The sequence below is a fragment of the Nelumbo nucifera genome, chromosome 2 (genome assembly GCF_055504915.1).
Source record: "Nelumbo nucifera cultivar China Antique chromosome 2, China Antique-T2T, whole genome shotgun sequence".
In the NCBI taxonomy this organism is placed as follows: Eukaryota; Viridiplantae; Streptophyta; class Magnoliopsida; order Proteales; family Nelumbonaceae; genus Nelumbo; species Nelumbo nucifera.
Genome location: NC_142650.1, coordinates 29,011,597 through 29,036,079, shown reverse-complemented (window position 1 = coordinate 29,036,079; position 24,483 = coordinate 29,011,597). Strand labels below are relative to the sequence as shown.

At 36.4% G+C, this 24,483-nt stretch overlaps 2 protein-coding genes across 2 annotated transcripts; both read left to right on the top strand.

The window, feature by feature from the left end:
- Window positions 1-3,650: 3,650 nt before the first annotated feature.
- LOC104588598 (photosystem I reaction center subunit N, chloroplastic-like) lies at window positions 3,651-4,691 on the top strand. Its single transcript, XM_010246599.3, has 3 exons — window positions 3,651-4,079; window positions 4,272-4,397; window positions 4,522-4,691. The coding sequence occupies exons 1-3, from the start codon at window positions 3,768-3,770 to the stop codon at window positions 4,609-4,611; spliced, it is 528 nt and encodes a 175-aa protein (XP_010244901.1). The 5' UTR covers window positions 3,651-3,767; the 3' UTR covers window positions 4,612-4,691.
- A 13,151-nt stretch (window positions 4,692-17,842) lies between these two features.
- LOC104588599 (C-type lectin receptor-like tyrosine-protein kinase At1g52310) lies at window positions 17,843-22,928 on the top strand. The gene is made up of 4 exons (XM_010246600.3): window positions 17,843-18,293; window positions 19,887-20,312; window positions 20,491-21,061; window positions 22,222-22,928. The coding sequence occupies exons 1-4, from the start codon at window positions 18,209-18,211 to the stop codon at window positions 22,814-22,816; spliced, it is 1,677 nt and encodes a 558-aa protein (XP_010244902.1). The 5' UTR covers window positions 17,843-18,208; the 3' UTR covers window positions 22,817-22,928.
- Window positions 22,929-24,483: the final 1,555 nt, after the last annotated feature.

Here is a 24,483-nt window from a genome sequence, read left to right as displayed (position 1 = left end):
ATATAGTCTTTATTTAACTTGGGGGACACATGCAATTTAATTATATAATTTTATATATGTATTTCAACCAATAATTTAAAGGTTTAATTACTTATACATACCCTGTACATTTGAGAAACTACTTATAAATATGCGTTATTGACTTGCCCCACATAACATAAATAAGACCTCTGTCAATGCACCTTTTAGAGCCATTAACAACTTACTTCAAAGGTTTTTATAATACCAATTTTCCCCTTAAATGTACAAAATGTAGGCGATCACTTCTAGTTCTCTCTTAGGATATCTCTGACCTCAAACCTCTCCAGTTTCTTCTTAGGCGTGTTTCGTCTTCCATCATTTGCAAGTCCAAACTCCTCGCTGTTTTATTCAAGGAGATTCTGCACATTCCCATCACTATTATTACTCAAATCGCCATTATGTGCTTCCAATATTTACATTGTCTTGAACATACTCCTTTCTAAAGTCACACAATTGAAAATTTCGATGATTAAGGGTAATACATTGTCTTAAAATACCTTCAATTTATCATAATTCAATTCCTAAAATATCTCTAAATTCCCGTAATCCTATTTATAAAATATCCATAAATTAGATTATTTTAGGTGATTGTCTCAAGGTGAGCAAAATTCAAACTGTTCCCAACGGGAAATGAGGAATGGGTGCCCTGCTATGAACCCGCCGTGTAACTTTCCTACATACATAGAGATACATAGAGAGGCCAATGGTCAAAAACTTGTCATCTCACTCATGTTGCGTCCTATATGTGCAGCAATAAGTTTACAAGGGTTTCATTCTTTGATTTCTTCTCTTTTTATTGTTTGACTCTCATGGGTAATATGCAAATCATTGTTTTATGAGGTAAACTTAAGAAATTTGCATATCATTCTACGGTTCATCTTGCATTGGCTCGTATTGCCTCATGCTGTGTGCTTGGTTTATCGGAAAATAGGAAACAAACAGAAAGTTGAGGGAAAGTTCATAAGCAATTTCAAATGTTAGATATCCATAACGGTTAGATAGATGTATCCTTTTTGATGGTGTAATTGTTTGCAACAATTTAAAATTAATATATTATTAACCTTAAACTAAGCATCTGACCTTGCTATTTGCTTTGGAGATTGCTTATGATTATCATTTTCAATCTACAATTTCATCACTTCGAAGATGTAAAGCCCCAATCAAGTTCCTTCAGTGTCCAGGGGTTTTGGAAACAAATTCTAGCGTTCCAAAATGCGTAAGATAGAGTTGTAGAAGGAACCCAGGAGACCCTCATAGCCTCGAAAAAAATGCAAAAAATTTAGAATTAAATTCAAATAGAAGAGCTGAGTTCAAAGTTCAAACAATTGAATCCATGAATTACAAATATTGAGTGGATATCTATTTCATTTTGAGCAAAAGTTGAAAAAGTAGTGGGCAGCTAAGGACCCCGATAGAAAAGGGTAACTGACTAGCACTCTCCAAGACAATTATTAACAGAACCAGATTTGAGGGGAACGTATCCGTCTTCAGACTCTCTCTGTCTGCAACAACAGAGGCACACAAGAAAGCACCAAGCAAAGAACAGAACAGAGCCCAGCTGCGCATCTGATCTCTGTGTTAGCTGAAGAAAAAGATCCATCGTCTTGGATGATCCTTCTGTGTCTGTGTTGCCTGTGTTCATCAGTACTCCATCGTACTCTGGAAACCAAATGGTCTGGAAAGCAGGGTCGAAGAAGTCCTCCACGCCGTGAACGATCACATGCCCGTCGTTGTACAGGTTCCAATGCGTGATTTCGACACCATTGATGGAAGCTCTTCCGCGTAGTGAAGTGACGACAAGGGGATGCCCAGAAAGGAGGGTGTCGACCTTGGACCAATGGAGCTTCGGTGAATCCAGAACTTCTCTGTCCAACTTCCCCAGTGCAACGTGGTATCGTAGAAGGGTCAAAGGAGGTCCTGCGTACTTGAAGTTGGGGGATATGAAAGCTTTGTCAGAGGGGCAGAACATGGTGATTGTCTGATCTTTGTTGCCGAGGAATTCTTCTGGGATCATGGTGCTGAGAGCCATGTCACCATGTCGAGAGTCATGGACATGGTTACGTAATTAGCACCCGAGAGAGCGTGCTTGATCTTCTCGACTGGTATTACTTCTTGGGCTGGATGAGCAGCAGCAGCAGCAGCAGCAGCGGATCTGAGAATGGGCGAAACAGATAACAAAAAGGAGGGAGGGAAAGTGGGAATTGAAAGCCATTAGTGGGTGAAACAGATAACAAGAACGATTCAGATTCAGAAAGCACAATGCTGCTTAATTAGGTTCGGAAATATTAATAGTTGATCAAGAAGGTCTAGTTGTGTTCGGATTAGGAGTTCTGAGCCAATTACGCGGCAATGGGCAATCTGTTCTCACACGCTGTAACTTGTAATTAATTAGTTCTGTTCGGATTAGTAGGAGTTCTGTCTGAGCCAATTACGCGCCTTATTAATAAGGTGCATTACTCGCAGCGCAACATTTAACCGGCTTCACTAATAAGAAATTAGGGCCGAGTCAGAATTGGAATCCATCGCAATTGAAATCGGATCAAATGGAAATTGGAATCAGAATTCGAATTAGAATCATCTGGAATGGATTATCATTCTCAATAAAGAAGAAGAAAATAGGAATAGGATTCCGGTTCCATCTAACCAAACGGTTGAAATCAAGATGGATCATTTCAATTCCAAATCACTATTTCTGCAAACCAATTGGACCCTCACCCTTAAAAGGAAGGGATCAATGAAGCCCATCTATCTATAGGATTGTCAAAGGTTCGGTACCGGATCCTATTACACAGGGGTTTGGGTCTTGATTATTAATGGGTGTGGCTCCGGGTATGACCTGATTGAGAGTCGAGCCTGAACCCTTCAGTGCTTTATACATGTCTCTCGATGTTTATCTATAATAAATTCATATAAAATATGTTTAAAATTATTATTTTACAGGGGGAATATAAAATATTCTGACAAGAGAATGGCTGGATTTGAAACTAGGCCAGCTTATGTTTCAGTCCTGGAAATCCAGTCCGGGTTGGGCCCTAGCCCAGGTTATAGTTCTTATAACATGTGCGAAAGGCTGGCCTATGATCACCTAAGGGTGCAAATTGGGTATCTGATTTGAAGAATTTACGTTATGGAGTTTGGGCTTTTGAGCTGGACCTATTCAAAATTTAGAAAACTCCCAACCCAAGCTGAAGTAGTTGAACTGAATGAATTACTGGCTGAACTGAACTACCGTATTAGTTTCTCTTTTAGTGAATAAGTAATCAATTAGATTGTGAACTCTTTAATTTCTGAATGTCATGTTATATTTACCATTTTACCCCTAAATATTTTATCATATGACAATTTTTATCCGGTAAAAGACAAAGCAAATAAGTCATTCAGTTGGCCCACTTGGGCCATTTGATTATAGTTTTACTTGATTGGTGACTCGGGAGTTGAAATGGAAACAACTGCTGCTTCTGATATTTTGAATGAATGTGATTGCAGAGGGACCAACAGGAAATTTGATTGTTGGGGCCCAACAGGAAATTAAGCTGCCAATAGGCGTGAGGAAATCTCACCTTATCCACACCCCCACCACAGACCCTTCACTTCACCATCTTCTCCACCCCTCCACATCATCACCAAATCTGTAACTATAACCTAAACAAAGACAAACCCCATTAAAACACCATTGTTCTTCACCATTTTCCTCTACTTCAGTCAATTGAAGCCAATAATCCTCTCTTCTCTTCACAGTTGAAGCAATGGCAGCCGTGAACTCCAGTGTGTTGGCTTGCAACTACGCCATCTCCAGCACCGCATCATCCGATGCCAACTGGAAGCTTGCAGCCATGCCGTCTGTTGCATCATCACCGGTTGCATCGACCCCCAAGTTTCCAATGATCAAGGCCCAACAGGCTAAAGCTTCTGATTCCAAGGTAGAGAGAGGGAGCGAGGGTCGTAGAGCTGCACTTCTTTGCCTAGCGGCCGCTCTCTTCACAAGTACTGCTGCCTCCACCTCGTCTGCCAACGCCGGGATCATCGAAGAGTACCTCGAGAGGAGCAAGGCCAACAAGGTCGGTAGAATACATGGCCTCCCTTAGCTTATTATAAGATAATTTGAGTGATGATCTGTTTAAAGAATTAATCTCAGAACCATGGTTCTAGGATGATTTCTACCATGGTGAAATCATGGGAGGGATTAGGAAGATAGATTGTTTCTGGGTAGTAAAGCTTAATTAACTTTCAAACATCAATGGTGCCTACAGGAACTCAATGACAAGAAGAGGCTGGCCACAAGTGGAGCAAACTTCGCCCGTGCTTACACAGTAGAGTTTGGCACCTGCAAGTTCCCTGAGAACTTCACCGGCTGCCAGGATCTCGCCAAACAAAAGGTTTGAATAATGCTTTTCTCTGCTCGTGTTTATGTGTTTCCTAAGCAATTCCAATTTTCGAACTGGGTTTTAATATGTGCAATTAATTCTTTCTTTTTTTTCTTCTGCTTTGTTTGGTTTGCAGAAAGTACCTTTTATAAGTGATGACTTGGAGTTGGAGTGTGAGGGGAAGGATAAATACAAGTGTGGTTCTAATGTTTTCTGGAAATGGTGAACAGGCTGTCTCTCTGCTCTACCCCAACTTGTAATTAATTACTCTAATCAAATTTTCCAATTGAGAAACTTTTGATTCAATTGTTGTGTAATTCTCTGATTTCTCTTTCATATTCCACTGCTTTCTTGTTTTCTGTTAAATACCCAAAAATGAATTGTAGAGTGATAAAATGGATGAAGAACAAGAGGGGATGGATAGGTGATGGTCAATCCATTAATTTTCAGGAGAAAACTTATATCTTCTTGGCCTTTTGTTGGATCATTGACATTACCAGCTAACTTTTAACCACTTCAGAGTGATAAAATGGCATGGTGATTCTCAACTAAGAAACCTTGAAAGGACTATGTTAAAGCTAAAAGAAAATTTTGAGCTTTTCAATTAATGATGAGAATTTTAAACATAGGGCTATCTACAAATAGGTCTGGCTAAGTGGCTAGCTAGTTCAACCCTCTCTCTTATGTACTTAAATTTCTGATGGGGGATGGTGGGTGTTAGCAATTTTTTTATGTGACTGGTTAACTGATCTATGCATCAGAAGCATTCTGTATTCCTTTCTTACTAGGCCTGCGTTGCTGGGGCAAAACATGATGGTAAGTGGTTTGTCAAAGGTAAATTATTATATAGGAAAAAATTTGTGAAAGGTAAATTTTTAATTAAAAATTTATTGAAAAAAGATATATTTAAAATAAATAAAATTTATGGATAATAATATACTTAATTTAATAAATAAATGATAAATAAATAAATAAATAATCACGACCATCAAGCAATAGAGTGAAAGAGGGAGAGATGATTTTTGTCATTGTATTTTTGTTTTATATAGTGGAATAATTGTAAATAGTTAAATAATAATTAATTTAATTTAGCAAATAAATAAATTTAGTAAAAGAAATGAGATAAATAGACAATCAAGTGAGAGAATAAATATATATAAATATATACATGATCTATGTCTTACTTTGTTAGCAACAATAATTTGTTAGATTATTAAATTATTAACTAATTAAATAATTTAGTAAAATGAATAAATAAATAAATAAAACTTTATGCATTATCAACACATGATTGGTAAAGGCTATATCAAATTATTTAATTAACTAATTTAGCGCTATTAATAGGTTGGGTTGAACTATCGGGCTACTAAGCCCATGAATAGGCTTATCTTGGTTCATGGCTTGGTCTAACCTAAGACTTGGCCCGCAGACCAGCTAGGCCCATGGCATGGTACGGTCCCGTGCGGGCTCAGGCTAAAATAAAATTTTAGGATCTATTTTTAATTTTTGTCTATTTTTTAATTTATGTTAAAATTTTTATTATTTTTTCAAAATTAAAAAAAAACAACATGGCTTAGTCTGGTTCATGGCCCAGCTTGGATCACAAACCAGCCCGGCCTGTGGCATGGCATGGGCCTGCATGGACTCGGGCTGTATATTATATACAATAATTATAATATATTAATATATATAATTTTATTATACTATTTCATTTTATTATTGCATATATAAACAATTGTACACATCAAAATTTATATAAAATAAAATTTAAGTTATTTTTTATTTTTCATCTTTTTTTTTTAATTTATAAAAACATGGCTTAGCCAGGTTTGTGGTTCGGTAGTAATTATATATATAATTTTATTTTCAACTGTATACATCAAAATTCATATAAAACAAAATTTTAGGATATTTTTTAATTTTTTGTCGATTTATTCTAATTTATGTTAAAGTTTTCAATATTTTTTTTTCAAAATTTTTAAAAAATGTGGCTTAGCCCGTTTCGTGGTCCGACCTAGCCTAAGACTTAGCTCGCATGGGCTTGGGCCATATATTATACACAATAATTATATAATGTATAATTTTATTATCTTATTTCATTTTATTATTGCATATATAAACAATTGTATACATCAAAATTAATATAAAATAAAATTTTAAGATTCTTCAATTTTTTTATCTATTTTTAATTTATGTTAACTTTTTCATTATTTTTTCAACAATTTTAAAAACATGGATTAACTTAGTTTGTGGCTTGGCCTGGCCTAATAGTTGGCCCATGGACTAGCCCGACCTGTGGCATGACACAGGCCTGTGCGGGCTTAGGCCAAGGGCTATGCTGTGCCGACCCCCTAAAATGAGAGATAAAGATAATTTTTAACAAATATGAAAAAGGTAAAAGTTTTAGTGGCACCATTGTAAATAATTAAGAGTGGCACCATTATAAATAATTATCAAATATGAAAGAGGAAAAAGAAGTTATGATTGTTTTTTGTTTTATTCAATGGCATCATTTTAATTAATTAAATTTGTAATGGTAATGATTTAAAGCATAAAAAAAGATTATAAAATTTCATTTAGGTTATATAAAAATAGATTCCATTTGACAATGAACAGCAATTCACCACGCTTAGCATCATAGATATTGCAGATGTCAATAGCTAGTAAGTGAGAAATGCTTCTTAGAGCTGTAGTCGGGTTAGAATAAGATCCACTCATTCAGTCACATCCGAATTCCATCCGGTTATTAAAAATTAAAATCCGAATCAGATCAAAATGTGATATATCAGAAGGTGTACTGGAGAATGACCACCCTATTCTGTATTCTGTATGACACCCATTATTTATATTGTAAACTTTTTTTTTTTTTTTTAAGAAGAAGAAGAATAATTTATTAATAATTAACTAAAGAAAGAAAGGAGGGGGACATGATACCGATCCCTTTAAATAAAAACTAAGAGCCGAAGCAGAATGCAAAGAAAAAAAGAGTAACTTAAAAATAACGGCGGTGGTAGCCTTTGCTTATTCAAGAGGATCTACCAACATTTCCTGTGTAAGACATCTCCTGGGTCTTCTTGGGTTTAAAATTCTTTCCTTTCCCTTGCTTTCGATTGTCATCCAATCTTGAGCCATTTGTCTCCTTGTTGGGTATAATAGGTAGTTTCAATTGGTTTCTCACCCCACAAGATTACCTTTCTTTACGGGGTTGTCTACAATATATTGTGAATTTGGTTTAGTCTTTGTTTACCAAAAAAAGAAGCCCTCAGATTAATAACGTATTATTGCTGAAAATATTTTTGGTTGTTTAGGCAATCTAGACAATATGATTTTCTATTACATCCACATTAACAAAGTGAGGAATGGGAAAAGATAAAATTATCTTCAACTTCCAATCTGTAGTAAGAAACATGTGGTGTTCCTAAGGCTGTGTTTGGTTGCAGCACAAATTGTTCACATGGTTCAGTTTTACATCCATTTGTTTGTAACTATGATTTGCACTTGTACCTGATGCATCAGAAATTTAAATTAATTTTACATCTCATAAACTGATGCAATATTTGCACCACCTTCCTCCTATTTCGATTCACTCTCATATGCCATCTTGCTCCCTACCTCACTCCCAAACAACCAAATAGTTGATGGTCAAATAAACAACCATTTTACTTCCTATTATAATTTTCACAAACAACCCAAACAAGGTCAAATATGAAGTAATAGTAGACCAGAATTTACACTCAACTTATTTGCACTCCCTTTGCATTTGCACCAGTGCAAATTCTTTTGTATTCCAACCCAAAGCAGCCTAAATGTTGATGATCAATAGTTGATTGTTTGTTCTTGGAAGTAGAGGAAATCAAGTTGGATTTTCATTTAAAGAATTTTAACTACATCAAACTCTGTGTTAATTGAAAACTTAACAAATTACAGACACGATCCAAATATGATGAGAAAACTTTGGCTATCCACCTTCGACAGGCTGGGCTGTCAACGGGGCTCTCCATGCATGACACATTACATCATCCAGCCATGCATCCATACTGTTACAAAGAGACTTTGTGAACTAACATGGCCTGCCATCCGGGGGGGTGACCTGTTGATAGCCCAGGCTGTGGAATTTAGATAGTCAAATTTCACAGGTGGGGGGAGGGGGGGGGGGGGGTTGTTTGATCAAAAACAATAAAGTAGTATTGATCAAAATTCACAGGGGGTTTTAATTAGTCAAAGATCCTCCGGTATGGTACCTTTTTCGGCATCAGTGGTTAACCTCCCTTTCTTTCTTTGATCTCTATTTATACATACATACACACACGTATTATGATGTATAGATATGTATATAAATATGCACGTGTACTTGTTAATGCAATTTTTAATCCATTATACTCCATAGTTGGCCATGAAGCCTAATACTGCAATTAAATACATTTAAACCCGATCAACCCGCTTCTCTAACTACCTGACCCAACCTGAGCCCAAGCCCAGCATAAGTTTTGTTAGGTTAAGCTTATGTTGGGTCAGGCCCAAGCTCAAAACTTGCATATTAATTAGGTTTGGCCTGGGTTTATCCTCAACCTTATACTATCTGTCCATGTTGCACCTCTAGTCACAATTAAGGGGTATTTGGACATATTGAAAAACATTTGGAAAAGAACATTAGTAATCAGGCTTTATCCCATTTGCTATTTGATAGACAAGGTAAATTCTGGACAGTGTTCATAAAAATTCACTTTCAACAATGCAACCTGAACGGGCCAAATCCGAGCCTGATCCAATCCAATTTTAGCTTTTGTATGGGCAAAAAACCTAAATTCGCGTTGGGCTTGGTTGTGGCCACAGGTTGCTGAAACCTAAACCAGTCCAACCCGAGCATACCCAAACAAAATATAAGCATATGTGCAACTACCACTGCAGATAAAGTGAAATCTATCAAAAGAGGGTGGCAAAAAGAGTAACTTATTGGATTTGTTTGCGCACTTACTAATTACTATTCTTGATGATAATGAGCAAAAAAAAAATACTATTATAGATTATCAACTAAGCTAATCTAGGTTCTTTTGTTTGACTAGGAAACTAATCAGGCAACAGGGTAACAAGTCTTAAAGCTGGTTTTTGAGATGAATTAGGAAACAATTAGTTATCAAATGATTCGAACACCCAATCTAATTTGAATTAGGAAACAATACGTTTCTAATTAGTATATGTTAGATTCATATTATTTAATGCTTTTCAAGAGGAAATCTACCCACGTGTCTGAAGGAAAAGCCCACCGGTGATTTATTTTAGGGTGCGTTTGGTTCACGGACAGGACCAGAATCGGAATCGGAATCATCTATTCCTGGCATCTGTTTGGTTCAATCAAGAATCAGAATCGGATTCTGATTCCTGCTGTTTGGTTCAAGTAGAAGCTGAAATTGTAATCAGCTAAAGTTTCCAATTCTGCCCCTGTTAAAAGAACCTCAAAAACATCCACTAATTATATATTTTCAACATATACACACATTGGCAACCTGCTACCAAGTGCATATATGGAGAAAATGCTTATCTTCTTTCATATCATGAACAAGATCCACATCCATAGGATCATTTAAAACAAATGTATTTTCAGGAACCACAGGGGAAAAGTTCATATTACCGGGTTTCATAACTTCATTATCTATTTGGAAGTTTATGGTCTTTACATTGTTCAAGTAACTTGGAGGACACATGTCATGATCACTATCAAGAAGTTGATAGATCATTTTATTTTGCACTGTTTTGACATCAAATCCAAGTCCTTTCCAAATGGATGCAACCAGTAGCCATGATATATCAGAAAACTGACCGCGATGTAGTATAGCTCTACGCATTAAGGAGCAGTCTTCAGAGTAGCTCCAACGATAGTAGACATCTTCTGAAGGTTTTCTCTGAAGTTTTAGTAAGATACCAATATTTTTAAGTTTTACTTCTCTGATTTCTTCCCCAAGTGTGTCATCTTCACCATGCTGTGAGGTTCTTGGGCTCCATAGCATATTACGTAAAACCGGCATGCACAACCAGAGTCATGGGGCATCCTCTCAATTGAACTTATCTTAGCATGAGCATATTCCTGCATGAGAAAATATTTGCTTTAAATTAAGCATCATTTTAAGACCAACCCTCTGTTCAATGGGTTAATCATCTGGACCAATATTATGGCATCAAAACCATTATTGAAATCAAGCACATATAAAGAAAGATGTAAATCATGTTCCATATCCAAATAAAATTCAGAAATGCACAGGCGAAAATAAAAATAAGAAATAATTAGTCATCATTGAACAATATAACACTCTTTTATGTTTATTAGCTATTTAGTTATGACAGATGATATCACTGGTTGCAACATTTTGCCATTTCCCTACTTGTTGCTAGCACCTAATAACAATATTAGTTTATTAGTTATATTTTAGTTAATTCTTTAAGTATCTTGAGGCTACTAGCAAGAAATTTGATCATATAATTCATTGGTAATGTCTACAGTGAAAAAAAGTGCTAGAAACATGCACATCCAGTTTAGTGCTTTATTTGACAAGGAGATTTTGAAAGCTGAGAAATTAAAAAATAATTCGATTTTAATTTTCTTTGAGCAATCCAAAGTACCATAGGAAGGACTGAATCAACTTAATGCCAAAAAAGAAACCATAGTGAGAATTAATGCCAAAAAAGAAACCATTGTAGAGACACTTCTCACTTGCATTTGGCACAGGGGTTTGAGGGCCCTGATTTGCTATGCTTTGGAACCTTTGACTTGCTGTATACCCTGCCCCCTTTTCCTGATATTGGTGTACGAAGGGGGCTGTTAACCACTTCAGTGTATCCAGGACTGGTAGTCCACTCATGGAAGCCTTCACAATCTTCTGTTTCACTCTTCCGCTTCAGAGGCTGAGAATCAACAATTATGATTGCCGAATTTTAATAAGCAATTTGAGGAAATAAATTAACTACATCACTAAATTGCAATATGTTCATAGGCATACCATCTTATGATGAAATAACTGAAATGAAGCATAATTGTACAATGTGCACTCAAGCTTTGATCATTATTTCTTGTTCATTAGAGGGAATGTTAAAACATGACTATTCAACTAAAAGGAATAATCGAAGGTATCCTATCCGCACTTCAAATGATAGATTCACAATATTTAGTAATGGCACATATTCTAGCTTGACATACTAGTGTTCATTATAAAAATAATGAGCTACAGTAGTACACCTCCAAAGAAATACCTAAACTCCAAAGAAAACTTACCAATGTGTGGTGTTTAAGTCACAGTTTTTCAAAAAATATATATTTTTTGAATGTAACAGCATATTATGAGCAATAGTAAGACCATTGAGATAGTTTCTGCCAAATATAGATGTAAATACAATGGGCATAGTCTTCCAATATAAACTACAAGAATATTTGTGGTTTGTTGATTCTACAAGTGCAATTCTTGTATCATCCAAACTGTATGAAATGTCTGAAACTTACCATCTAGTCTGTAGCTGATTAAAAATAGAAAAAATAAAGACAGGAATGGAAGAACATGATCTTTATTCAGATGGGTTCTCTTGCATGTATTTTGAAAACTGTTGCTTTCTGACTCTGACCAGGAGAGAGAGAGCAAGCAATTTTCTTTGGTTGTTGCATCCATTTTGCTTTGACCAAGGACCATTTCTTTCTTACATTTTGGTTTCTTATCCCTTCTAACTTTGTACTATTTTCTTTTTTGTGTACATCCAGCAAATCTGAGTACGTTATCTACAAGCTTAAGGAGATGGGCAAAATAGCAGAGAAAGATATCCTGCAAATCTCCAACCAGTTTGACGGGCTAGACACAGGCAATTGTGGGAAGATCATACTCGCTGATCTTATGGAAAATCATCATTGAGTTGATGGAAAATCAATCGCCCATGTCGGTTTCAATGCATGACCAGCTATAGTAGAGGAAACAATTAAATTACGAACAATCTTCCTGTTCCATCTAAGATTTTATGAATAACAGAAGAGAGAGAGAGAGAGAGAGAGAGAATCTTTTCTTTTTGGAGATTAAAAGGAAGAGTGGGGAAACTCCAAAATAGAGAGAATGCAATACAAAAAACAAACAGATGGCCGACAAAAAAGTTTACTACAAAAGTAGCTCCGTAAGGATACTGGATTAAATAACAGTTAAATGCATATCGAAAAAAAAATGAAATGGATCAAATTCCAGCAAAAGAGAAAATCCAATCAGAATTATATTTGAACGTCAAGCAAGCAATCAAATTAAAACCAAGTGAAACAATTAAAGAGATCAATATGAATAAACAAATCACAAGAATGAAGCGAAGTTTCGCATAGGTGTTCCGACAATAAGATCTACAATCATCACCAAGTGATGTAGAATGGCGGTTTACATACCAATTAAACGAAATGGTTCAGCTCTCTGTTCGGCGATGGAAGAAGGCTTGGAGTTCTAGCAATCTCTCTTTCGTTTCTTCGACTGGATTGAAAATGGGGAAACTCCAATCTCCAGTCTCCTGTTTCGTCTCTTCGCCTAGGTCGAAAATGATGAGGGCATTTTTGTTCAAAAAAATTATAAACCGGAATGGGAATCACATTCCCTAGGGAGGGGTCGGGAATGGCCATTTTCCCATACGAGGGATTCCAATTCCGTTCGACCAAACATTCGGAATGACCCATTCCGATTCCGATTCCAGGGTGTTAATCCCTCGAACCAAACAGACCCTTAGTCTAACTGACAACCGTGCTAGCCCCAAACTACCAAGAGAATAGTTTTTGGTTCATAGGTTACTACTACTAAATAGCGGGATCCATTGCTGGAGATCCTTAATAGGAAATAGAAATACTGAAATAGGATTTCACCTTCTTAATTACAGCGTGTATGTAAGGATTGCCGCGTAATTGGCTCAAACTACAACTACTAATCACTCTCCTAATTCAAAACCAACTACTACTCTTTTGTCGATCACATCACTTCGCTCTATAAATATTTCCAAACCTAAGGCGGTTTTGCATCTGTTTTCTGAATCCTTCTTCATCATCTTGTTACTTCCACTTACAGTCTCGCGCTAATGGCTTCCATCCCCCACTTTTCCTCCCTCATTTTTATTCTCTTCCTCTTATCCGTCTCACCCATCATGAGAGCAGCTGCTGCTGATCATCAAGCCCAAGAAGGAATACCAGTGGAGAAGATCAAGCGTGCTCTTTCGGATGCCAATTATCTAACCATGTCCCTGACTCTCGACATGGCTCTCAGCACCATGATCCCAGCCGAGTTCCTCAGCAACAAACAACAGACAATCACCATATTCTGCCCTTCTGACAAAGCCTTCATGTCCCCCAACTTCAAATACGCAGGACCTCCCTTGACCCTCTTGCGATACCACATTGCACTGGGTAAGTTAGACAGAGAGGTTTTGGATTCACCGAAGCTCCATTGGTCCAAGGTCGACACCCTCCTTTCTGGGCATCCCCTTGTCGTCACTTCAGTACGTGGTGGAAAAGCTTCCATCAATGGCATCAAAATCACGCATTGGGACCTGTACAACGACGGGCATGTGATCGTTCATGGCGTGGAGGACTTCTTTGACCCTGCTTTCCAGACCCTTTGGTTCCCACAGTACGATGGACTATTGGTGGACAATGATCATGAGTCCCATAGAGAAGGTTCAAGCAAGGTGGTGGTAGATATTCTTCTTCAGTTGACAGAGAGATCGGATTTACAGATGGCTTCTGTGCTGTTCTTTGTCGGTTGCCTTGTTATGTGTCTATGCTGTCTTCGACGCAGAGAGTCTGTAGATGGATTTGTTCCCTTGGCCGTATCTGGTTCAGTTGTTTAGTCTGTCTCTGATAGTGTCTGCTGTTTCTTTCGTTATTTCTTTCAAGAATTGTATGACGCAGATGCAAAACAAAAGGTGTGTTCTCCAGCAAAGTGAAAGTTTCTTAATTACATTGGTTGCTTCATCTTTCTTTCCTGTGCTCTGTACATTGGATTAAGATAAGTCTACTTGAAAAGCTGTATTGTATTCTCCTGCAAAGTGATAGATAAGTCTACTTGAAAAGTCTATCTCTCTCTCTCTCTCTTTATATATATATATATATATATATATATATATATATTAAAACACAACAGTCTAGAAATTTTCTCTTTTATTTGAAATTTTTATTTTTTATTTAATATCATTTTTAAAACAACCAATGAGATGTTTCCCTATAAAAAATTAACTAAATCCTCTCTCTCTCTCTTTCCCACATTTTCACAATAACATAAATAATATCAGCTCCTAAAATTTCTCCTAAACTATTTTCCCCATTATCCCCCACTTTCTCCTAAATTATCTCTAATTCCTATTTATCCTCTCCCCCACTTTTTATCTATATCTATCTAAAGAAAGTTTGAATTAAAAAATTTAAAATTTATTTAAATATTCTTAAAAATTATATAATAACTTTAAAATATTTATTAAAAACACAAAAAATAATTATAATTGATTTAATAATATTCATATTATTAATAATTTTATATTTTTACAAAATGCATCACGAAATTATGTACTACCAATATAAATTAGGGTTTTCCGGATTATTCAATTTAAATGTTATTCAAATAATAAAAATTTAACAGTAAAAATAAAATATTGTTTAAATATTTCAAGAACTAAATATCTTAAATAATAAAATATTTAATATTATGTAATAACTTTAATAGAAATAAAATACAAATAACGAAAATTTTTAAATATTTTATATAATTTAATATTTTATAAAATTAATAACAAAATTATGTAATAATAGTATAAATTATAATTTTATGGATTATTAAATTTAATAAATAATTAATATTTTCAAATTTAAATAATGATATTATTTAAATAACTAAATAATATTGTAAATAACTAATTTCACTTATATTAATTAACAAATATAGAAAATAACTTTCAAAAAGAATTCGTATTTATTAATAATAGTTTTAAAATCATAATCTATATGTATTATAGATTAATACATACTAAAATAAATATTTATTGTATCTTAATTAATTAATTATTATTTTTTGTGATAAATATATTTTCAATAATCATTGTCTTAAATATAGGCGATAGTTGTCTTAAAATTACCTATTTTCAATAGAATTACTATCAATTACAGATTACCCTATTTGCCCTCAATTTTATATCAATAAATAAAAAAATGGAGGGGTAAATTTTGTCCTCAAAGAATTCCAGAAATATTCTGAGGCCATTTGTGCTTTTATATAGTAGTAGTAGTAGTATATATGTATATGCATGTAAGTTTGTTAATGAAATTTGTACATAATTTGAATCCATTCTACTCCAAAGTTGGGCAACAAAGCCCAACCAATTTAAAATAAATATGCTCATATGTACTTAAAAATTATATTATATCTATCATTGAAGTTGGTCCAATGTTGTAGTTTCACTAAATTGTCATAGGTCCAACTTCTTTGAATGTCATTTTCAATTAATTTTGTTCATAAAATACAATATTAAAGTTATTTTTAGCTCATTTTATTAGTAATATATAATGTTTTGATCATTTTTAGTCTAATTTATTTATACTATTTAATGTTCGATTATAATCCAAATTGGATTCAAATCTAGATATCCAAATGGATATGATCTAATTCAAATTTAAATATAAACAAAATAAATTTAGATATGCCTATATCCGATTCAACCCGATCCGTTTGCAGCCCTAAAGATGACTGCAATAAAATACATTAATAAATTCTTTTAAGTCCAACCAACCCGCCTGCCTAACTAACATAACCTGACCCAATCTTAGCCCAAGCCTAGCTTGAGTTTTGTTAGGTTAAGTTTATGTTGGGCCTGGCTTAAGCTCAAGGCTTTTACATAGGTTGAGCCTTTTTTTTTTTTTCTTTTTAATTTTTTAGGTTGGGCTTGGATTGGCCCTCAACCTTATACAACCTATCCAAGTTGCACCTCTAGGCACAATTAAAGGGTATTTGGATATATTAAAAAAATGGAAAATATATTGTTAATCTAGATTTTTCCAAATTTCCATTGATATATTAAAAAGGATGTTATGACAGAGACCCAAAAATAAAAGTCCATACACTTTTGTGGAAAATAAAAATAAAAATAAATGTCCATTATAAAAGTGGAATTAGTTCTGGAATTAAAATTTGATTGGTCTCCTCTTATCCATTTCACCCATCATGAGACCTACTGTTGCTGCTACTGATCATCAAGCTCAAGAAGGAATACCAGTCGAGAAGATCAAGCGTGCTCTTTCAGATGTCAATTACCTAACCATGTCCCTGACTCTTGACATGGCTCTCAGCACCATGATCCCAGCCGAGTTCCTCAACAACAAAGATCACACAATCACCATATTTTGCCCCTCTGACAAAGCCTTCATGTCCCCCGACTTCAAATACGTAGGATCCCCCTTGACCCTTCTGCGATACCACGTTGCACGGGGTAAGTTAGATAGAGAGGCTTTGGATTCACCGAAGCTCCATTGGTCCAAGGTCGACACCCTCCTTTCTGGGCATCCCCTTGTCGTCACTTCAGTACGCGGAAAAGCTTCTATCAATGGCGTCAGAATCATGCATTGGGACCTGTACAACGACGGGCATGTGATCGTTCATGGCGTGGAGGACTTCTTCGACCCTGCTTTCCAGACCATTTGGTTTCCACAGTACGACGGAGTACTGGTCGAACTCGAAACTGGCAACTCTGATTCAGGAGGTTCAACCAAGATAATGGATCTTGTTCTTCAACTCAAAGAGAGATCAGATGTGCAGATGGTCTTTGTACTGTTCTTTGCTGGTTGCCTGGTTGTGTCTATGCTGTTGTAGACGCAGGGAGTCTGTAGATGGTTATGTTTCTCTGTTACCTGGTTCAGTTGTGTAGCCTGTCTCTGATAGTGCCTACTGTTGATTTCATTATTTGTTTAAGAATTGTATGACGCAGATGTAAAACAAAGTTGTACTCTCGAGGGGAATTAAAGTTTCAGAATTACATTGATTGCTTCATCTTTGTGTCCTGTACATTAGATTAATATTAGTCTCCAGGCGTAGCTGTATTGTATTCTACTGCACCAGTTATCAAAGGGATGAATTAGCTGAACTGAATGACTTATTTATTAACTAATAAAATTTTTTAGAGTATGGTAATCAACCCAAATCAGCTTCAGCCATTACTTGCAAACAGAATTGGGGTTTGCTGAATTTGCTCAATCTGATAGAGAATGGATCCATATTGGCATATTTAATCCAACCATTACAGATTGATCACCCTTAACCGGATAAAATTCAATTCGGTAAAACGGACGGTTTATTACTATTTGCGGTACCACCCGATGGTTAAAAAAAAAAATTGAAAGGGCATAACAGTCATTTTATAAATGATTATGTCCGTCACCGACATAGAGGTGACGGTTACAGCTTACAGGGGGAGGAGAGGTCATTAAGTCAACCCTTATTTCAGAAATTTCAGGGAGATCTTTTGGATTTGTCTGAAAGTTTAGAATACAAGTGTCATTTGATCATTTCCTCTGTTCAGACAGGAGGTGAGAGAGGTAGTTCAGCGGGATGTGCTGTGGGACGTTGTGGGGGGCTGATTTCAACTCCTCGGACTGGTGAGGGAGAGGCGGAGAGGGTAGCTACCTAGCAGGTAGCAGCGTAGCAGCTGCTGTGAGTAGTGAATCACAAGCACGTCCATCCATGGAGGACTTGAATTGATACTTTCTTTCCACCTCTGTCTCTCCTCCTGTCTTAGGAGGAGGAGCGGGAGGAGGGTTTTAGTGGGGAACGTTTCTTCTTCAGATTTGCAGCATGAAGAGCAAGATTAGAATCTTCCCATTTTCCTGTGTACTGGCCTTTGCCTTCTACCTCACCAATCTCGTAAGGGCACAAAGCGGTAAATCTTTCTTCTCAGCTTGCCATCACCCCCTCTCCCTCTCTCTCTCTCTCTCTCTCACACACACACACACACACACAAATACTGCGTTCCAACTTTAGTGTTATAAGGCATGTTCTCTCTGGTGTTGTTATCCTGTATTTGGAGTTTTGAAACACTCCACATACAGCTCAAGATACTCCCAATTACTACTTCCTTCCGAATACCATTGAAGCCCTAACTACTATTTTGTAGCTTAAATTAGAACCCAACTAAGTAAATGACCCAAATGCTTCTTCAAAGTATATAACCTTGTCAATATCTTCGTCAATTTGTAAAACCCTGAGGCAAAGAGTTAAAACGATAGCTTATTACCATGGATTTAAGACAGGATAGCTAACCATAAAGCACCCAACACATATATGTTGATATATTATGATAATATTGGAGAATACATTGAATGTATAAATGTATGTATGCAACCAAACAGCATACTAAGATGGATAGAAATATAATAAAGTTTAACTGTGCAAATGTCACTACTCAAAGCCAAAAGGAATTATAAACTATGGCCTTGCCTTAAAAGAAGTTTCAATTGTGTTTCAGATGCGTGCCCAACAAAATAGGTTTCTATTTAGTAGTAGGAGGTCTATGCGCTACTTCTGGGAAAAAACGCATACCCAAGAATTGCATAAATATTGGACAGCCTTTAAATGATAATTACAAAAAGCGTGTAATATGTGCATCAATCAAATTTCATTCTCTTCTTTTATTCCTTGTTATTATGGATTTTTTTTCTTCTAAACATGTTTTATTAATAAAAAGTTGGGCTTAATTTACCCAATGAGAAGAATAGATAGACTTGTTTAAGTGTGATTCTATGAGAAAGAAAAGAGAGGAAGAAGGGTGCGTGCTATTAGAGCAAGTTTATTCACATTTTGTTTCTTTACTCTCAAAACTGATTTGGAATAAATTTAAAGCATGCATAGGTATTCCTTTATTTCTACAATTACTTTTTGAAGTCTTATTTATCTATAGTTAATAACTATACTGGAACTGGAAGTATATGGTCCTCAGAGATTGGTTGTCTATTCATAATGCTTTCAAAGGGTGAATTTTTTAGAGGTCCTGATTTCTTTTATACTTGTACAGCAACTCATTGTACATAGGACCATATACTTTCGAGTTAATACATTATACTTTACCCTTCTTCAAAAAATATCTCTTTTGGAAGAACTTTGAGAAGTTTGGTTAAAGATCTTTTAGGCTCCACAAGGAAAGTAGGGAGAATGAGAGAAGCATGAAAGATTAAATGTTTGTTACAGTTTTCCCATGAATTCGAAGTAAAATATCAAAGTAAGCAAAACGTAGTAAATGTTACAATATGCCTTGGTGGGAAAGTTTTTCTTTTTTGATACCAATCACATGGTTGATTAAACTTTCCAAGATGTTTGATATATTTTAGGAGTTACTTGCTTATAAGATGTTGAACATAGTAATGCATTTTATTTGTCTTGTTCTTGATTATCAAAATAGCTTTTGGAAATTCTAATTTTTCCTAATGTTCTGTAAAATTCTGGGTTACTTTTATATTAAGTGGTTTTTTATTAACAGCACTTTGTCCTGATGGTTGGGAAATCAGCCCCAGTAAAAGCAAGTGTTTTCGACTAATAGCAAGCTCCCTTTCTTGGGATGAGTCAGAATCCCAATGTAAGGAATATTATGGGCACTTGGCAGCACTAACATCATCTCAGGAGCTAAGCTTTGCTGGAAAACTCTGTAGCACTACAGTGAATGGTTGCTGGGTTGGAGGAAGAGGCTTCAATTCTACTAGTGGTTTTAGTTGGAAGTGGTCTGACAATACAACTCATTGGAATGAGTCAATCTTCCCTGGGGCACCTTTTCGCTCCAATTGCTCAAATTCATCATGCCAGGGCATTAATCTGATTAATACATGTACCTTAGTGACTAATGGCCAGGCAACCCTTGTAGGCAAGAGATGCAATACCTCTCATGAGTTCATCTGTATGCTCAATATAGGTATTCACTCACTTTGTGCTTAATATCATTACAATCTTTTTTCCTCTTCATGTATATGACTTTGACCTGTATCTATCCACGTTTCTTCTTTGTTTTCCTCACATTTGCGTGTCTAATTATTACTTTTTTAAAGCAAAAGTTTCTCATCCTTATTATAAAACTTTTTGTCTATGACCAGAGAACAAATGCTACCACCACCGCTGTCACAAGGAATATCTTATCATCCTTGCAACTGTTAGTGGGTTGATCCTTTGTACAACTTTGGCTGTTGTGGTTTGGCTGCTTGCATACAGGAGAAGCAAGAGACGTAGAAGATCTCGCAAAGCATCTAATCCTTCGGCATCTGCATTAGTTCCTCCATCATGGAAAGTCTTCATCAATGAGGAGTTGAGATCAATTACAAAGAATTTTAGTGAAGGAAACCGTCTTGTTGGAGATGCTAAAACTGGTGGGACATACAGTGGGCTTTTACCTGATGGAACAAGGGTAGCAGTGAAGAGATTGAAAAGGTCTAGCTTCCAAAGAAAGAAGGAATTCTATTCTGAGATTGGAAGAGTTGCTAAGCTTCATCATCCTAATCTTGTAGCTGTCAAAGGATGTTGCTATGATCATGGTGACCGTTATATTGTTTATGAGTTTGTTGCTAATGGACCCTTGGATAGATGGCTACATCACATACCTAGAGGTGGGAGAAGCTTGGATTGGGCAATGAGAATGAGAATCGCAACAACTCTTGCACAAGGCATTGCGTATGTATTTAATTTTGTACCTCTTCTGTGGCATAAGCTAAATGTGCACATAAATCTGCAATTGTTCCTTCCAGTTTTTGCATTATAGCACTTTGTGTTTTTCTTCAAAAGTGCATGTAAGGATCCTTTTCTTGATTAACCATCTGTATTCACTTCTAGTTGCTTGGTTAGTAAAGGTTTTTAGTTCTATTTGAACCTTTACTCATAACATTCTGCATTCTGTGCATGAAGTTTCTGTTCACAATTGGTTGGATCATGGCTTCTCTGTTATAGTTCCTGATGCAAATCAGGAACTGAATGATGGTATGCCTTTCTTTTGTATCTAACTATGCTATTTATATGCCTAGTGACAGAACTTGGCTGTACTTGGGTGACTGTGGGTCTCCTTGTTTACAATTTATCTTTCTACCAGTTATATAAAAAGAGAAAGGATGATGGGGGGAGGGAGGCAGTTAAAACCAAGCGGTGAACCTGGAGACTTCTATAATAAGAACGCACTTGAGTTGATTTTGATGCATATGTGTCACAGATGATGTATTATTAATGTGAATGTTCTTTTCATCATTTTCTGTTTGTGACATTTTTCTTTTTTCTCTCTTTTTTTTTCTTCCTTTGAGCCCTCATGTAGCTTTGGTTTCAGTAATAAGAATGCACTTGAGTTGATTCTGATGCATGTGTCACAGATGATGTACTATTAATGTGAATGTTCTTTTCACCATTTCCTGTTTGTGACATTTTTCTTTTTTTTCTCTTTTTTTTAAAAAAAAATTTTCCGAGCCCTCATGTAGCTTTGATTTCAGTAATTTCCTGTTTGTATATTTTCTCTAACTTTACTTGTTTTGGCAGTTCCATGATGCGACTATCCTACCTCTTTATTAGTTCAATGCCATTATTTTATGGGGCTACACAACAGGGGTAGCCCATCTCCCAAAACCCACATCATCCCCAACCCAGGTGGAGGCGGGATTCAATCCCAAGTCACCGCTACAACCCAGAGACCTTACCAATTAGCCAGTTGGCACCTTACATATCATTCTAAATGCTGATCAGTACCATTAATTGTGCATCTCTATTATAATTAGGATATTAAATCTATGCCTTTTAAGTACCTGATAAGTCTTCTAATATTTCTGTGACTCTTCTTCATCTGTTATTTATAGATTCCTGCATGACAAGGTGAAGCCACATGTGGTGCATCGAGATATCCGTGCCAGCAATGTACTGCTTGATGAAGAGTTTGGAGCGCATTTGATGGGTGTAGGACTGTCAAAATTTGTACCATGGGAAGTGATGCATGAAAGGACAGTGATGGCGGGTACCTATGGGTACCTAGCTCCAGAATTTGTCTACAGAAATGAGCTGACAACAAAAAGTGATGTTTATAGCTTTGGAGTGCTGTTGCTTGAACTTATTAGTGGCCGTAGACCTGCCCAAGCAGTTGATTCTGTGGGTTGGCAAACCATATTTGAATGGGCTACACCTCTGGTGCAGTCTCACCGGTATCCAGAACTGCTAGATCCAGTTATCTCCGACATTCCTGAAGTTGGGGTCATACAAAAGGTGGTGGACCTTGTATATGCTTGCACACAACATGTCCCGTCAGTGCGGCCAAGGATGTCACATGTTGTTCATCAGTTGCAACAATTGGGATTGAAAACGGTGTGTGAAAAGGCAAGAAATGGTACAAGCACAAACACAAGCACAAGCACTACCTCTCGACTGTTTCCATTTGAGGTGGAGATTAACAATGTATAATGTAAGAGGCAAGCTCCAGCACAGAAGTAGCCCATACCCATTCACTCTTTTTAATATTGAAACTTTGGTCCAAACTTTGCTAATATAAACAATTTATTAGGATTTTCTGTCATACTTTAGTTAATACTTCTGGCTATTCTCTGGCTTTTTTTTTTTTTTCCTTTCTTTTTTTTTCCTGGGTTAGGATTGAATAGGATATTGAGGAGCATCTTAAGGGGAAAGATGAGATCCTTTCCCTGTATGAAATGGCATGGCCTGCCAATATGAGATTCCTGATTGAGAACTTCCATGTTACCTGCAAGTGAATGCTTAGTAACTTCTGATAAGCCCCACCATCATCTGACTGTTAATGGTACAATTAACAAATGGGCAGTGAAGATAGAGCGCAATAAAACTGAAAGGATTGCCAAGCAACTCTGTCAAATACCTGAGACAGACCTTGCCCCGTAAAACAAAACCTCACACTTTATTAGGATGCAAGAAGAAGAACATGTGTGTGCCAAAAAAAGAACATAAATAAACAAAACAAAACAAAAACACCCATCAGATCCAGTTAAAATTGGTGTGGGAGTGTGTCGAAGTGATAATCTCTATCTTCTTGAGCTTCTGACCGCACCAAGGGTAACAAAGCAAAATTGGCTGGCTGTGACTGAAGGCCTGAGGCCCTGCTTTCCCAAGAACAGAATCAACATCTAATGCATCAAGGAGCATGAGCTTTTGACTATGCCGATAGGGGTCGTTAATTTTTACAATACTGTACTAACTTCCCTGATAATAGGTTTAGGCGGATGATTCTATCCATCCAATCCGGTTCTGAAGTTTTTTCCAAGGCCTTAACTCAAGTCCAGCTGGAAGCAATTGCAAGTTTGTTGAATGCATTGGCTGGTTCATTGTGGTCGAGGCTGACCCCACCTGAGTACTGTAGATATCTACAGGATAGGAAAAAAGTGCTGTACAATTTGCCAAATTCTGAAACAATATCATTAACGAGGCAATTGAAGACTACCCAATGGATCCATCATCTAGTATTGGAGATGGAGCAAAATGTTTATTCGTTTCAATGCCAGAAATTCACAAACTGTGAAATGGGTGTTAAAAGATTGGGAAACTGCCACATATGTAGGGCAGTTGAAGATTCAACATTGACTTCATTTTACCAGAAATCGACCCTGATTGAGATCTTTGTTGTATACAACATAAATTCTAATGAAACGTTGATGGTAAACCTGAAGAGGCAAAAACCCACAGCAGTTTCAAACATCTGGGGAGAAACCTTGCTCTATAAAGCCTCAAACTCTACGGCACTAGATTATAGGATAGCGTTGCAGGCAGAGAAAGAACACAACCTTCTTGCTAGTAGCCATTGATGATGAGACCAGGAGAAACGTCTTCCATGCTTATGATCATAGCGTGTTTAGCCATGTTGGCTGTATCGAGTCTAGCTCATTCAAATCCCAACTGGTTTTTGACAGACCCTGAGGTTGTGAAGTGCTTGACCTCTCTGCATAGCGTTAAAGGGTGTGAGGAAGAAATTCTCAGTGCCTACTTGAGATTCCAACCGCGCTTTCTGGGACCTGCATGTTGCAAGGCTACGACTGAAATCAATGAGAACTGTTGGCCCAAGATGTTTTCCTACAACCCTTTCCTCCATCCTTTGCTCAAGGCCT

Bases quoted from the DNA above. Each gene is read 5' to 3' on its own strand.
- LOC104588598 (XM_010246599.3), top strand. From the start codon at position 3,768: ATGGCAGCCGTGAACTCCAGTGTGTTGGCTTGCAACTACGCCATCTCC. The intron at 4,080-4,271 runs GTCGGTAGAATA...TGGTGCCTACAG, and splicing joins AGAGGAGCAAGGCCAACAAG to GAACTCAATGACAAGAAGAG. The intron at 4,398-4,521 runs GTTTGAATAATG...TTTGGTTTGCAG, and splicing joins AGGATCTCGCCAAACAAAAG to AAAGTACCTTTTATAAGTGA.
- LOC104588599 (XM_010246600.3), top strand. From the start codon at position 18,209: ATGAAGAGCAAGATTAGAATCTTCCCATTTTCCTGTGTACTGGCCTTT. The intron at 18,294-19,886 runs GTAAATCTTTCT...TTTTATTAACAG, and splicing joins TCTCGTAAGGGCACAAAGCG to CACTTTGTCCTGATGGTTGG. The intron at 21,062-22,221 runs GTATGTATTTAA...TGTTATTTATAG, and splicing joins ACTCTTGCACAAGGCATTGC to ATTCCTGCATGACAAGGTGA.